Raw genomic sequence first — 14,812 nt, 5'->3', positions numbered from 1 at the left:
ATGTGAAAGCTGGACAGTGAATAAGGAAGACCATAGAAGAATTGATGCTTTTGAGTTATGGTGTTGGAGGAGAATACTGGAAGTGCCATGGGCTGCCAAAAGAACCAACAGATCTGTGTTAGAAGAAGTTCAGCCAGAGTGCTCCTTGGAGGCCAGGATGGCCAAACTTTGTCTCTCATACTTTGGACATACTGTCAGGAGGGACAAGTTGATGGAGAAGGATATCATGTTTGGTAAGGTGGAGGGTCAGAGAAAATGCAGAAGACCCCCAGTGAGAGGGAGTGGCAAAGTGGCAACATCAATGGGTTCAAGCTTGGCAACAATTGTGAAGTTGGTCCAGGACCAGGCAGTATTTCTATGAGTCAGTTTTTGCACAGGGTTGCTATGAGTCAGTACCAACTCAATGGCACCTAACAACAACAAAAGAAGACAGTGCAACCAGATATTGATCCTGTCTTTTCCCTGGATTAGATGTGGTTTTGTCAGCTTTTAAGTTTTGCTTGGGAAACCAGATTTCACTAACTAAATTCACTGTCATCAAGTTGATTCTAACTCAAGGGCAAATTTTGACAATTTGATGAACTTGACCTATACTCATGAATGTAGTAGCTCAAAATATCACAGAGGGAAGGAGTCTCCACATCAAGTATCAATGTGATCCCCTCTGTATACAGAGTAGATAGGGATGGGCAACTTAGACATTGGCTACCTAAATGAGGGGGTGATAAAGGCATGAGGTGACTGGCTTGCAAATTTTCAAGAGGGAGTATATTTTAAGAGTGTGTAGGGGAAGATAGAGTCCTCATTGAATAGTTTTCATCTTGTCTAGAGGGGTCTGGTGAAGAGAGATGGGGATAAGATTCTAATGATTTAATAGTAATTGTTATCATGACTAATTGTGACTGTTAAAATTGTAAAGGTAGTTTTGTAACAAAAGCTAGGGGAGTAGTTAATCTTACAGTCCAGAAACAGAGGACCCTAGGACCATCAATGGAGGAGAAGAGCACAAGCGGAATGCGGGACCCTATGCAGAGAAATAGTGACACCAGAGATGGAGGCAGAGATGGGGATGTGGAGAGAGGGAGCAGCTGAGGACTCTAAATCCATGGCAAGAGAGGGACTGAGAGCTGGTGGCCAGGAGGCAGGCTTGCAGAATGTGCCCTTTGGTGGTACAAATTATTATATATGCCTGAATGTTTAAAAAAAAAAAGAAAAAAAGAGCTAAAATGAATCGAGAGAAATACTGTTAATTGATGGTACATGGAACGGTTCATAATTATTGTAATGAAACAAAGTATATGATGTTGAATATAAAACTGATGATCTGCCCTATAAACTTTCACTCAATTCACAATAAAAACTAAAAAAAAAAAAGACAAAGAGCAGAATAGATAAGAAAACAGGATCCTTTAATATGCTGTCTACAAGAGACATATCAAAAAGATAGAGATAACAACAAAAGAATGGTGAAATTAACTTTGGTACATACACACAATGGAATACTGCAAAATGTTTTAAGAACAATGGTGAATCTGAAACATCAAACAACATGGTTGAACCTGAAAGGCATTATGCTGAGTGAAATTAGTCAATCATGAAAGGGTAAACATAATGAAATCCACGTTGTAAAAAGTCTTTAAAAAAAGTCTTCCTGATAAAAGAAAACAACCTATGGTGGGAATGGGAAAGGGGGAATTATTCATGCACTAAAGGACAGACACATGTTAACAGAGTTGACAGGGCAGGCAATATACAAGAGAGAGTTTAGCAGAGGAAAGATGAAGAAAGCAGGAGGCACAGGGAGGAATGCAATAGTTAAATGAATAGAGGTAAATACTGTTAACTGTTGGTATATGGAGAGGACTTCAACAATGTAATGAAGTAAAGTGTATGGTTTGTTGAATGTGGAACTGATAATCTGCTCTTCACTCAATTCACAAAATGTTTTTTAAAAAAAAAACTTGAAAAAAAAAAGTATTGAATAAAGCTTGCTTTGTGGACTAACATATGGTCTATTCTGGAGAATGTTCTATGTGCACTGAAAAAGAATGTGTGCTGTGTTGTTGAGTGGAGTGTTCTGTATATGTCTATGAGGTCAAGTTGGTTGATTGTGTTGAAATCATCTGTATCTTTGTTGAGTTTATTTCTAGTTCTGTCCTTTAAAACAGTGGTGTATTAAAACAATGAATTAAAAAACCTAAACAGAAAATTTCAAAAGGAAGCTCAAAAGGAGGAAGTTGTGCTATAATGAAATGTGCAAAGAACTGGAATTAGCAAACCAAAAGGCAAGAATATGGTCTGCATCTTTCAAGCTGAAAGAACTGAAGAAAAATATTTATGCCTTGAAGAGTCCTGGTGGGGCTGTGGGATAGGCATTGGGCTGCTAACTAAATAGTCTGCAGTTCAAAATCACTAGTAGCTCTGAAGGAGAATGATGAGGCAGTCTGCTCCTGTAAAAATTTAGTCTCAGAAACCCTTAATAGGGTCACTATGAGTCAGAATTTACTCCATGGCAGTGGCTGTTTTTTTGTTTCTTTCTTGTTCTTTTGGTTTTGAGTTGCACTATTTAGGATTCTATGGGTAAAAATACTGAATGATACAGAAACATCAAAAGAGGAGGGAAAAACAGAGTCACTATACCAAAAGGAACTGTTTGATGTTCAACTATTTTGTGAATTATCATATGACTAACAAGTGATGGTATTGAAGGAAGAAATTTAAGCTGCACTGATGTCAGATGGATTCTGGCTAAAAGCACAGACTACCAGAAACGTACTTAACTGTGGTATATTGACTATGCAGAGGCATTTGATTGTACAGCTCTTAACAAATTATGGATAATATTGTGAAGAACTAGTTAGTTCCAGAACACGTAATTGTGCTTACATGGAGCCTACACGTAGACCAAGAAGCAGCTGTTAGAACAGAACAAGGTGATATTGCTTGGTTGGCATCAGGAAGGGTGTGTAACAGATTTGTATCCTTTCACTATATTCATTCAATCTGTATGCTGAGGAAATTATCTAAGAATGTGGACTATATAAAAAAAAAATGTGGCATCAGTATTGGAGGAAGACTCATTAGCAAGCTGTGATATGCAAATATACAACCTTGCTTGCTAAAAGTGAAGAGGACTTGAAACACTCACTGATGAAGATCAGAGACTACAGCATTCAGTATGGCTCATACCTCAATGTAAAGAAAACGAAGTATCCTCACAACTGGACCAGAAAGCAAGAAGGATTTCATTTTACTTAAATTTACTATCAACACCCATGGAAGCAGCAGTCAAGAAACCAAACAATGAATTGCACTGGGGACATCTACTGCAAAAGGCATCTTTAAACTGTTAAAGAGCAAAGAAGTCACTTTGAAGCCTAAGGTGGGCCTGACTCAAGCCATATTTTCAATCACCTGATAAGCATGTGACAGCTGGTTAATAAATAAGGAAGACTGAAAAATTGATGCATTTGAATTAAGATGTTCATGAACTTTACGGAATATACTGCCAGAAGAACAAACACATCTATCTAGAAGAAGTACAGCCAAAATGCTTCCTTGAAGCAAGGATAGCGAGACTTTGTATCACATACTTTGGACATGTTATCAGGAAGGACAAGTCCCTTGAGATAGACACCATACTTGGTTAATATACAGGATTAGCAAAAAAAAAAAAAAAAAAAAAAAGACCTGAAGGAGATGGATTTCCATAGAGGTTATAACAGTGGGATCAAAGAGCAGCTATTGTGAGCATAGCACAAGACCAGGAAGTGTTTTGCTGTATTATACAGTTTGCTATGAGTTGGAATGATTCAAGGGCACCTAACAACATTAACTCCATGAATCCATGCACAACATAAAAGCCTGAAGTCATGTAAGAGATAAAGGCTTAAATCTGGTAGCAGAGAGAATGAAAGGTGTGAGAATGCATCTGGAACAAAGAATTGTGTAGACATCAGAAACTCATTGTATAATTTGTGATGGAGTTGGCAGAAGATAAATGGTATCTTTCCTAGTTGGTGTCATAGATTGAACACCAACCCCCTGCCCCATATGTGTCAACTTGGTTGGATTTGATTCTCAGTGTTTTGGGAGTTACATGATAATTCACCATGATGTGATAAACCAGTAAAAGGATTATCATCCCATCACAAAACTGATGCAAATGGAAGGGAATTCCCGAGGGGTGTGACCCGCACATCTTTTATCTTACAAAGGGAAAAGGAGAGAGAAGAGAGCAGAGGGGGACCTACTACCATCAAGAAACAAGAGCCAGGCACCATGTGTGTCTGTTGGACCTAGAGTTTCTGCGCTGTTAAACTCCAATATCCAGAGAAAGATTGATGATGCCAAGTCACATGGAGATAGAGCTCCAAGAAATGCTGGGCCTATAGTCCAGCAACCAAGTGGCTGGTTTCTAATAAAGAACTCCAGGAGCAACCACCTCGGTGTATGTGTATGGGCATGTGAAAAGTGTGTAAAACTAGGAAAACAGTGGAAAAGGGAAGGAGTTTTACACATTGATTTTTCTAGAGCATTGAAATGTGAATGTTTTATCTGAAATACTTGGAAATTACCTTCTAAAGCTCAGAACGAGAAGTCAGCACTAGAAACAGTCTAGTAGCTACTTCTTACCCAGCCCCTCTCTGCCTCCCCTTCAAGCCACCCTGAGTCTCTTCCTGAGAGGGCACAGACCACATGCTCCATAGGCTGGTTTGTTTCATCAGCAGGCAGAATTCACCTGATAAAGTACATGGATAAAAAGGCGGGCAGATACCTTTAGTAATAATAACTTTCTTTTGTTCTTCCTTCCCTTTGCTCTGGGAGTATCGGGAGTTTTGAAGTTTTCTCAGGACTTCTGTATAGCTATTTATATTACATGCTATAAATCAAAGCAAAAACAAAAAGGGCTACCTATAGTGACTTCTGGTAGCGTAGTGGTTACAAATTGGGCTGCGAACCGCAAGGTCAGCAGTTCGAAACTACCAGCTGTTCCGTGGGAGAAAGATGAGGCTTTCTGCTCCTGTGAAGATTTACAGCCTCGGAAACCCTGCACAGGGTCACTATGAGTCCGTTCCGACTCCACAGCACATAACCACTACCACTACCACAGTGACTAGAATCCTGTAATTCAAGTGGGGTGCTAAACGATTTAGGATTGCCTCTGCTTTACTCTCTCCTTAGTTTTCAGGTAAACTCCCAAAAAAGGAGTTCAACTGAAATGGTAAATCCAGGTAAACATTTTACTGATGAGACTCTCCATGACAGTAAAGAAACTCTCTTTGAGCTGTATCTAACGTGAAATAGTCCTAATCCGCGAACACAGGATAAAAAGATGGAAGTGATGGACCTACAGCTGATCCCTAACTGCCTCCCCTTCACCCTACACCCCAAATATCTGTTGATGAGTCACACACTCTCCTAGACATTTGACACATGTGATTTTTTTAATGTTTTCTTAAAAAAATACAAAGGAAATTAACTCTGTGGGTCAACACATCTTGCAGAAAGGGGAAAAAATGGAATTTCAAAGCAAAGGGAAAGTGCATCTTTGTTTAGGTTATTATCCCCCACACCCTATACCGATAAAGCAAAAATTTCACTCCACAACACAGAGGAGCCTTAAATGGCTGCTCAGAAATAATGATAGCAGACGTAATGGAACGAACAAGAGTTTTGGTTCTCCTTGATTATTCTGGGATAATAACTGATTGTACAAGGATGAATAAAATCCACTCTAAGGACAAGTAAGGAAACCTATAAAAGGAAAAGAACTAGATGTACCACACAGCAGTAAAAACCACTCCTTAGTAGAAGTGTGTGCCCTTAAAATAATGGGGTACTAATCAGGTACCTCAACTACTAGGCTGCTGCCACCACCCTGTCCCAAAATAAATAATATGGAAGTGTAACAATGTAGTAGTATTTGATTCAACAAAGAAAGGAAGTTTCTCACCCAATGAAGGCAAGTATTGCCATGGTTAGATGAAGCTTGGCAGGGATTAAAACGATTGTAAAATCACAGGTACTATTAGTTTATGTCCAAGCATACTGAATTCTCACATTTATGCCACCTCCTCTCATCACAACATTTGTTCTCTCTTACTCTTTCGGATGATGGTCTCCAGTGTCAAGATGTGAAAACACTCTAGTTTGGAAAGAACTTAGGGAAATAAAAAGATCCTTCAAATACACCCATTTCACTCTCTCAGGTGATATCGTCAATGGTGTTCCACGTTCACTCACAGTTTATTTCACATAGTTTCTCTAGCCTCAGACATCAAACCTGTCTCCTAAAGGAGTGTCGGGTAACTCTTTTCTCCTGACACTCTAAGTTTTCAGAGGACTCTCCCGCTATTTTTCTTCTCCAGAACAGAACTGTGTTACCCTTAGCTACATGTAGACTAGAAAAGGCATTTGTTCCTGGGAAAAAAACAAACAAAACACTTGGGAGTGTACCAAGCTTATTCAAGTTGATATCCTTCCAATCACCTAGGCTGGATACTGCACACATCGAGTAGGCCATACTCACCTTAGTTTTCAGAAATACAAGAAGCACAATATATATGAATTCTCCCAAGCACATGACAAGAGAAAGTGCTCCCAGACCATGGAGAAGAGATGTTCATGGTCTCCCATATCCATTCAATGTGCATTCTCTTTCCACAAGTGTCTGTTACCCAGACTTCTCAGGGATAACTACCATGGCGAGGGGGAGTGTCAAATAAGTACAATCATCACCGCACTGGTGCCTGTAATCACCCTTTGCACACAGTGAGAAATAGACATTCTGGAAAGGATCCTTGATTCTCTCCACAACTGTCCCTTAGACTGGTCACTAGCTCTGGATGATGCTCCCACAATGGTCACTTCTCTCGAAGAACACACACACCCGCATCACAGCGCTGAGTGCCCATAGATGTCACGACTTCCCAACTATCGATGATAGGATCATAGCACTCAATGCTACTCAGCAGGGAATTCCCATCATATCTGAGTGGAAAAAAAAAAAAAAAAAAAAATTTTTTTTTTTTTCAGTTCTTTTCCACACCAGTCCTTTGTCAAGGTTGTTACTGTCTCCATCCAGAGAGATCACAGACTCTTGCCCTAGATCTAAGATGACTCTAGCCTGGTTTCTAAATCCTTACCCTGCAATTGCATAGAGTCTGCCCCGCAGCACTGTAGCCCCTACATAGCATCGGGGGGTGGTCATACTAGTAACAGTCGTCCAGGAATCAGTACGAATGTTGTAGGCTTCAACGGAAGACAGGTGGGCTGTGCCATCAAATCCCCCCACCACATAAATATGGTCATTCAGCAGCGCTACTCCTGCACCTGGGGAAAGAGAATAGATGGCAAATAAACACTACTGAGCTTAGGAACTCAATTCTAGAAACAAGACAGGCCACTGATGACAAGGTCAATTCTAGGGTAGCTGAGGCAAGTGAACAGGCTGGGAACACCTACAATACCTAGTCCACCACAGGACTATCCCATCTCTAAGTCTTTTGGCTAGGATGTGAAATGAGAAAATAAATATTCACCTTCATTAATTCAAAGTCCAATTCCTCTTTTTAGGAGAAAAGGAAGGAGTGAAAACGGAAGGCACCAGAGGTGAAAGGAACACACTTTAGAAAAATCAACCTGATTAGGTCAAAAGGGCAGCATTTATCTAAGGCCACAGTTCAGAAGGGTTAGGAAAGAAGGAATGGAAATAGGAAACACAAGGAGGAAGTGGGCTAAGTGATGTTATATTGAAGGGATTGCAGTCAGTGAGATGAAACAAAATGCGTACGAATTAGTGAATGCAAAACTGATGATCTGCTCTATAAACCTTATCCAATTCATAATAAAAAGTTTGGAAAAAGGTAGAAGGAAGGAAAGGTATTATGACTATGGTTCTGGAGCAATTTTTATCTACAGGAAGTAAACTAGAATAATGCTTCCTCTTATATTTCAGCTTACTCTATTTCAAGAACTTCTTAGGGAAGAGCAACAGCTCCCTAAGTATTAAATGCACCACTAATCTGTTAGCTTCCCTTACTCTGATGGTTTGCGTGTTGCTGTGATGCTGGGAAGCTAGGCCACTTGTACTACAAATACTTCAGGGTCACCCATAGTTGAAAGATTCAGCAGAGCTTCCAAAATAAGAATAGGAAGGAGAGGCAGACCATCTCCAAAAGAGTAGCCACTGAAATTTTTATGAATAGCAACAGAATACTGGCTGATATAACGCTGGGAGATGAGTCCTATACGTTGGAAGGCACTCAAAATATGATTGGGGAAGAGCTGCCTCCTCAAAGTACAGTCGACCTTAATGACATGGATGGAGCAAAGCTTTTGGGACTCTCATTTGCTGATGAGTCATGACTTAAAATGAGAACAGTTGCAAACATCAAATAATAGTTGGAATGTGAAATGTCTAACATATGAAAATAGGAAAACTGGAAGTTGTCAAAACTGAACTGGAATGTAGAGAGACTGATAACCAAGGTATTAATGAGCTGAAATGGATAGGTATTGGCCATTTTGAGTTAGACAAAATATGATTAACTATGCCAGGAATAACAAACTGAAGAGGAACGGTGCCACATTCATCATCAAAAAGAATATTCAAGAGCTATCTTGAAGCATAATGTTGTTTGTGATAGGATAACCACTAAAGCCAATGATGAAGAAATTGAAGAATTTTACCAACTACTTCAGTCTGAAATTTATCAAACATGCAATCAAGATGTGTTGATAGTTACTGGTGATTATTGTTAGGTGCTGTTGAGTCAACTCCGACTCACAGTGACCTTATGCACAACAGAATTACACACTGATGGGTCCTGCACCATCCGCACAGTCATTGTTATGCTTGAGCCCATTGCTGCTGCCATGGTGCAATCCGTCTCATTTGGGGAGGGGTCCTCTTTTATGCTGACCCTCCACTTTACTAAGCATGATGTCCTTGATTGTGGATCCAAGCAATGTGAAGTCTTTGACAACTTCAGTCTTTTCTCCATTTATTATAATGTTATTTGCTGATCCAATTGTGAGAATTTTTGTTTCCTTACATTGAGGTGCAATCCATACTGAAGATGGTAGTCTCTGATCTTCATTAGTAAGTATTTCAAAGTCCCTTCACTTTCAACAAGCAAGGTTGCATCATCTGCATATTGCAGGTTGTTAATGAATCTTCCTCCAATCCTGATGCCACCTTCTTCTTCATATAATCCACTTTTGCGGATTATATGCTCAGCATACAGACTGAGTTAAGTATGGTGAAAGGGTACAATGCAGGCTCACACCTTTCCTAATTTTAAACCATTCAGAGAGCCCTTGTTCTGTTTGAACAACTGGGTTTTGGTCTATGTATGGGTTCCTCATCAGCACAATTAAGTGCTCTAGAATACCAACTCTTCACAATGTTATTTATTCATAGCTTGTCATAAGCCACATAATCAAAAGCCTTTGAATGTCAATAAAGTACAAAATAAACATCTTTCTGGTATTCTCTGCTTTCAGCCAAGATCTGTCTGACAAGAGCAATGATATTCCTAGTTCCAAGTCCTCTTCTGAGTCCAGCAAGAATTTCTGGCAGTTAGTTACCTGTTGATGTACTGTTAAGTCATTTTGAATTATCTTAAGTCAAATTTTGAAGTCCTGGTCTGGTGATATAGAATAATGCATTGGACAATAATGTAAAAACCATAAAGCTGGCCGTTCAACCCACCATCTGCTCCTCAGAAACCCTATACAGGGTTGCTATGAGTCAGAACAGACTCGACAGCACTTAACAACAAAAACAAAATTTTACTTGCAAGTGATATTGTTATGGGCACAAATACAGATCTCTCCCAATCAGCTGTCTAAATAGATAGCTGTCTTCCCAACTTCTTGGCATGGAGAGTGCCTCCAGTGCTGCATCAGTTTGTTTAAAGATTTCAATGTATCAATTCTTAGAGTCTTGTTTTGTTTTGTTTTTTACCAGTGTCTTCAGTGCACCTTGGACTTCTTCCTTCAAAACCATCGGTTCTTGATTATATGCTACCTCTTGAAATCGTTGAACATGAACCATTTCTTTTTGGTACAGTGACTCTTTTTTTGATGCTTTCTGCATTGTTCAGTATTTTGCACATAGAACACTTCAATATTTTAATTTGAAGCTTGAATTTTTTTCTTCAGTTCTTTCAGCTTAAGAAATACTGAGCCATGTTCTTCCCTTTTGGTTTTCTTAACTCCAGATCACTGTGCATTTCATTTTAATACCTGACGATGTCTTCTTGAGCTGTCCTTTGAAATTTTCTGTTCAGCTTTTACTTCCTCATTTCTTTTCTGTTTGTTTGGGTTTTTTTTTTAAGGTTTTCACTGTGTATTGAGTGAAAGTTTACAGGGCAGAACATCAGTTTTACATTCAACAAATCATACACCTTTTTTCATTGCAATGATTATAAACCCTCCGTGTCCCATCAATTAACAGTATTTCTCTCTATTCACTTTAGCTTTTTTTAAAAAAACCATGCAGGCATATATAATAATTCACTCCTCCAAAGGGCACATTCTGCAAGAGTGCTTCCTGGCCACCAATTCTTAGTGCCACTCTTCCCATGAATCTAGAGTCCTTAGCCATGACCCCATCTCTGCCTCTGTTGCTGCTTCTCTGGATAAGGTTCCGCATTCTGCTTGTGCTCTTCTCCCTTGATGGTCCTAGGGTCCTCTGTTTCTGGACTGTAAAATTAACCACTCCCCTGTGTTTGTTATAAAACTTCTACCTTTACAATTGTGACAGTCACAATTAATCATGATAACAATTCAGTGGGGACTCTTTCTCCCTGCCCCCATACTCTTAAACTCCCTCTTGAAACCTTGTAAGCCAGTTACTTCATGCCTTTATTGCCCCCTCATTTTAGGTAGCCAATGTCTAAGTTGTCCGTCCTTATCTACCCTCTGTACAAAGGGGATAGCACTGATACTTCATGTGAAGACTCCTTCCCTCTCTGTTGGTATTTAGAGTTACGACCTCCATGAATATAGGTCAGGTTCATCAAATTGTAGCAATTTACCCTCGCTTCCTTTATCCCCCAAAAAATGTGTGTGTGTGTGTGTGTGTGTGTGTGTGTGTGTGTGTAATCTTCCTCTAGTCGAGTTCTGATTATCAAGCCATCAAGACTAGGTCAATGGGTACTGTCTGCAAGTTTGGGTGTTCTTGTGCATCTCCCCTCACTTTATATCATCTGGATGCTTCACTCTCAGCTCTAGTCCTCTATGGCTATGTCCTTGTCCATGGGCACAAGTCTCACCATACTTTGAACCAACTAGCCCTTCCTCTTCTGTCTCTCATCTCTAGGTCAACGGGAGTCAATGGACTGTGGTTGAATTCAGCCCATTTCTTCATTGCTGCCTTCCCCCACCCCTTTCACTCACCAGTAGACCAATGTGGTTGCCAGCAAGCTTACATGCCTGCTCATGTATTCCCTTTGAGTATCAGTCCTAGAGGGGAGTTTGTCCTGAAGGAACTTGATTGCTTGCCTTGATGGCTTCCTGGCAAACAGCTTGCTTATTCTTGTAGTAGCCAGTCATGTTGACATTTTTGTTTTGGGGTTTTTCCTGATCTTTCTTTGAAGATGCATCTTCTGTTGCTCTAGCTATTCCAGGCTGGTCTGCTTGTCCTTGCTAGTTGTAATGTCCCACTTCATAAGGTTCTGATTGGGACTCAGGATTCCACCTATACTCTGCAAAGGCTTTGCAAGAGGCCTGTTTCACTGGGCAAGTTCTAGAACCCCATTCAGGCCTTTTTCCTAGTGATAAAACAGTTCAGGGTCGGCTGTGGCCATTTTGCACTGCTATTTGGTTTTAAATGGAAACTGTAACTTTAAATTTCAAGATCTGTGGGCATGTGTAGTAGAACCCTCGCTCAGGCAACCCCTCTAGTCACCAGAATGGTGGTTTGCAGCCAGCAAGAGACCAGTGAACAGATAAAAGAAAAAAATAGTAAGTGTCCACACCTTTATCTCTGTGGTTCTGTCAGGAGTCCGTGGCTGCTGATCCTTTTCCCTCTCGGTCTCTCCAAAGATGGTGGCTCCAGGAGCAGCTGCATGTCTTGAATTAGAAAGCATTGGATTTCTTGCTTCTCTACAAATTCCCCTAGCTGTAAGTCTTCCAACCTTCTAAATATTCCTTTATATGTGGTTCAGAGTTATGGCACCATCCCCTGAACCTGCTTGGTCCGGTATTCTGTGTTGTTGCTGACAGAGCTCCTCACTGCAAGTCTACCTGATCTGCCATCTTGTTTGTTCTCCTCCATCATTTTTTTTGTTTGTTTGCTTTAATATCTCAATGCAAGAGAGGAAGTTCCAGAGGCTCTTCTGAAATCCATTTTGGTCATTGTTTACTTTCCTGTCTTTTTAATGACCTTTTGCTTTCTTCAAGGATGATAATGTTGATGTCACACCACAACTTTTATGGTCTTGGATCAGTCATGTCTAATGCATCAAATTTGTCCTTGAGATGGTATCTAAATTTTGTTGGGCTATGTTCAAAGTCATTTTTTGGCTCTCGTGGACTTGTTTCAATTTTCTTTAATTTCAGCCTGAACTTACATATGAACAATTGCTGATCAGTTCCATAGTCGGCTCCTGGCTTTGTTTTGGTGGATACTAAGCTTTTCCATCATCTCTTCCCACAGATGTAGTCAACTTCATTCCTGTGTATTCCAACTGGAGAGGACCATGTGTATAGTCTCCTTTTATGTTGTTTTAAGAAATGTACTTGCAAAAAAAAAAAAAAAATGTATTTGCAATGAGTAAGTTTTATCATGTTGAAAAACTTTATCATGTGATCTGCAGCATCATTTCTATCACCAAGGCCATATTTTCAACTATTAGTTCTTCCTCTTTTTCCAACCTTCACATTCCAATCACCAGTAATTACCAATAAATCTTGACATGTTTGATCAATTTCACACTGAAGAAGTTGGTAGAATTCTTCAATTTCAGCATCACTGCTTTAGTGTATTATATGTAAATTTGAATAATAGTGTATTAACTGTTGGTCTTCCTTGTAGGTGTATAGATATTATCTTATTGCAGACAGCATTGTACTTCAAGAGAGATCTTGAAGCGCTCTCTTGATGTCAACTGCAATACCATTCCTCTTTACTTTGCTGTTCCAGGAATAGGAAACCATAGGATTGCCAGATTCAAAATGTTAAAATCAGTCAATTTCAGCTCACTAATGCCTAGGTTATCTATCTTTTATGTGTTGACACGTTCCAATTTTCCTAGCTTCATATTTCTTACTTCCATGTTTCTACTATTAATGAATGTTTGCAGCTGATTCTCCTGACTTTGAGTTGTGCCCCATAGCAAACTAAGGTTCTGAAGGCTTCAACTCATTCATATTAGCAAGGTCAACTCTATTTTGAAGTAGCTCTTTTCCAGTAGTAGTTTGAGTTTTTTCTAACCTGAAGGGCTCATCTTCCAGCACTGTATCTGATAATGTTCTGGTGCTATTCATAATGCTTTCATCTTCTGACAGTATTTCTGACAATGTCTCACTGCTATTTATATGGTTTTCAGTGGTGAAACATTTCACAAATAGTCTGTCTCTACTTCTTTCTAGTCTGTCTTAGTCTGGAACCTCAACTGAAACCTGTCTACCATGGATGACCCTGCTGGTATTTAAAACACCACTGGCACAGCTTCAAGAATTACAGCAACATGCAACCCACCAGAGTATGACAAATTGATAGATGTGTAGTGGTGGTAAGAATGCAAAAGCTAGAAGCAGAGGAAGGATAGGTAGCTGGAAAATATGACCTTGTCATAGAAATGAAGCTAAAAGATCATATGATAGAATTTTGCAAACCAAGGACTTATTCTTCACAAATATTTATTTTCAATGATCTAACTGGTTACTATACACATTGATCTTACCTGATAAAATACACATTACTCAAACAAACTACCAGTGGACAGAGACTCTGGTGAAGTTCAGTATCATCAGCAAAAACACGGCCAGTATCAAGCAATCTGTTTGATTTGGAGGCATCAAGGCAAGAAAAATCAGACAATCAGGGAAAATTCCTAAGACTGAAGCTCAAAGAGAACCTGCAAGCAGTCTAGTACACTTGCTGGTGATCACCTGGGTCTACTTGTGAGTGAAAGTGAGGGAAATGCAGCACTGAAGACTTGGGCTGAGTCTGGCCATGTTCCATTCACAACTGTTGACCTCAAGATGAGACAGAAGAGGAAGGCCTGGATGGTCTGAAGTTTAGGGAGATGTGTGAATTCCTGAGCCCATAGGCACCGACCTAGTCAATGGGGGCTAGGGATGAGAGTGAAGCGGACAGCTGGTTTGAAGTGCATAGAGGTGTGCAATGAACTTCCAGACTTGAAGCTAGTACCCATTTGACCTAGCTTTGATGGCTATCTTACCAGAATTCAACCAGATAAAGATAAAGAGGTGTGATAGTTTGAGCAAGTATATATTGCTACAATTTGATGAACTGGACCTTTGCTTATGGATGTAATTGCTCAAAATTTCAACTGGAATGGAAGGATTCTTCATATCAAGGAATAAGCTTGTTTTCTCAGTGTACTGGGTTGATACGGATGGGCAATCTAGACATTGGTGACCAAAAATGGGGGCTATAAAAGCTAAAAAGTGGAGGCTTACAAGCTTTTATGAGTGTGCTTTGTTTCAGAACAAGGAGGGTAAGGTAGAATCCCAAGTGGATAGTTTTCCCCATTTCCAGCTGGATCTGGTTAAAGGGGACGGAGGATGATGCTGATAGGCTTTTATGATTCAATTGTAGTTGTTAGCAGGA

The 14,812-nt window shown here is 39.8% G+C and overlaps 1 protein-coding gene across 2 annotated transcripts in view; it reads right to left on the bottom strand.

Annotated features, from left to right (window-relative positions):
• Window positions 1–6,717: 6,717 nt before the first annotated feature.
• The window catches only part of KLHL12 (kelch-like family member 12), a 53,587-nt gene continuing 45,492 nt past the window's right edge, over window positions 6,718–14,812 (bottom strand). Inside the window, exons 11-12 of one of the 2 annotated variants that reach the window (XM_006834123.1) lie at window positions 7,149–7,335; window positions 6,718–6,993 (exon numbers count right to left, since the gene is read on the bottom strand). In XM_006834123.1, coding sequence (XP_006834186.1) covers window positions 6,867–6,993; window positions 7,149–7,335 — 314 coding nt within the window. In that variant the 3' untranslated portion in view covers window positions 6,718–6,866. The remainder of the gene's footprint in view (window positions 6,994–7,148; window positions 7,336–14,812) is intronic. The other variant, XM_006834122.1, reaches the window with a different exon arrangement.

This window comes from Chrysochloris asiatica, unplaced genomic scaffold (assembly GCF_000296735.1).
Source record: "Chrysochloris asiatica unplaced genomic scaffold, ChrAsi1.0 scaffold00009, whole genome shotgun sequence".
NCBI lineage: Eukaryota > Metazoa > Chordata > Mammalia > Afrosoricida > Chrysochloridae > Chrysochloris > Chrysochloris asiatica.
This window is presented reverse-complemented; position numbering and strand designations above follow the sequence as displayed.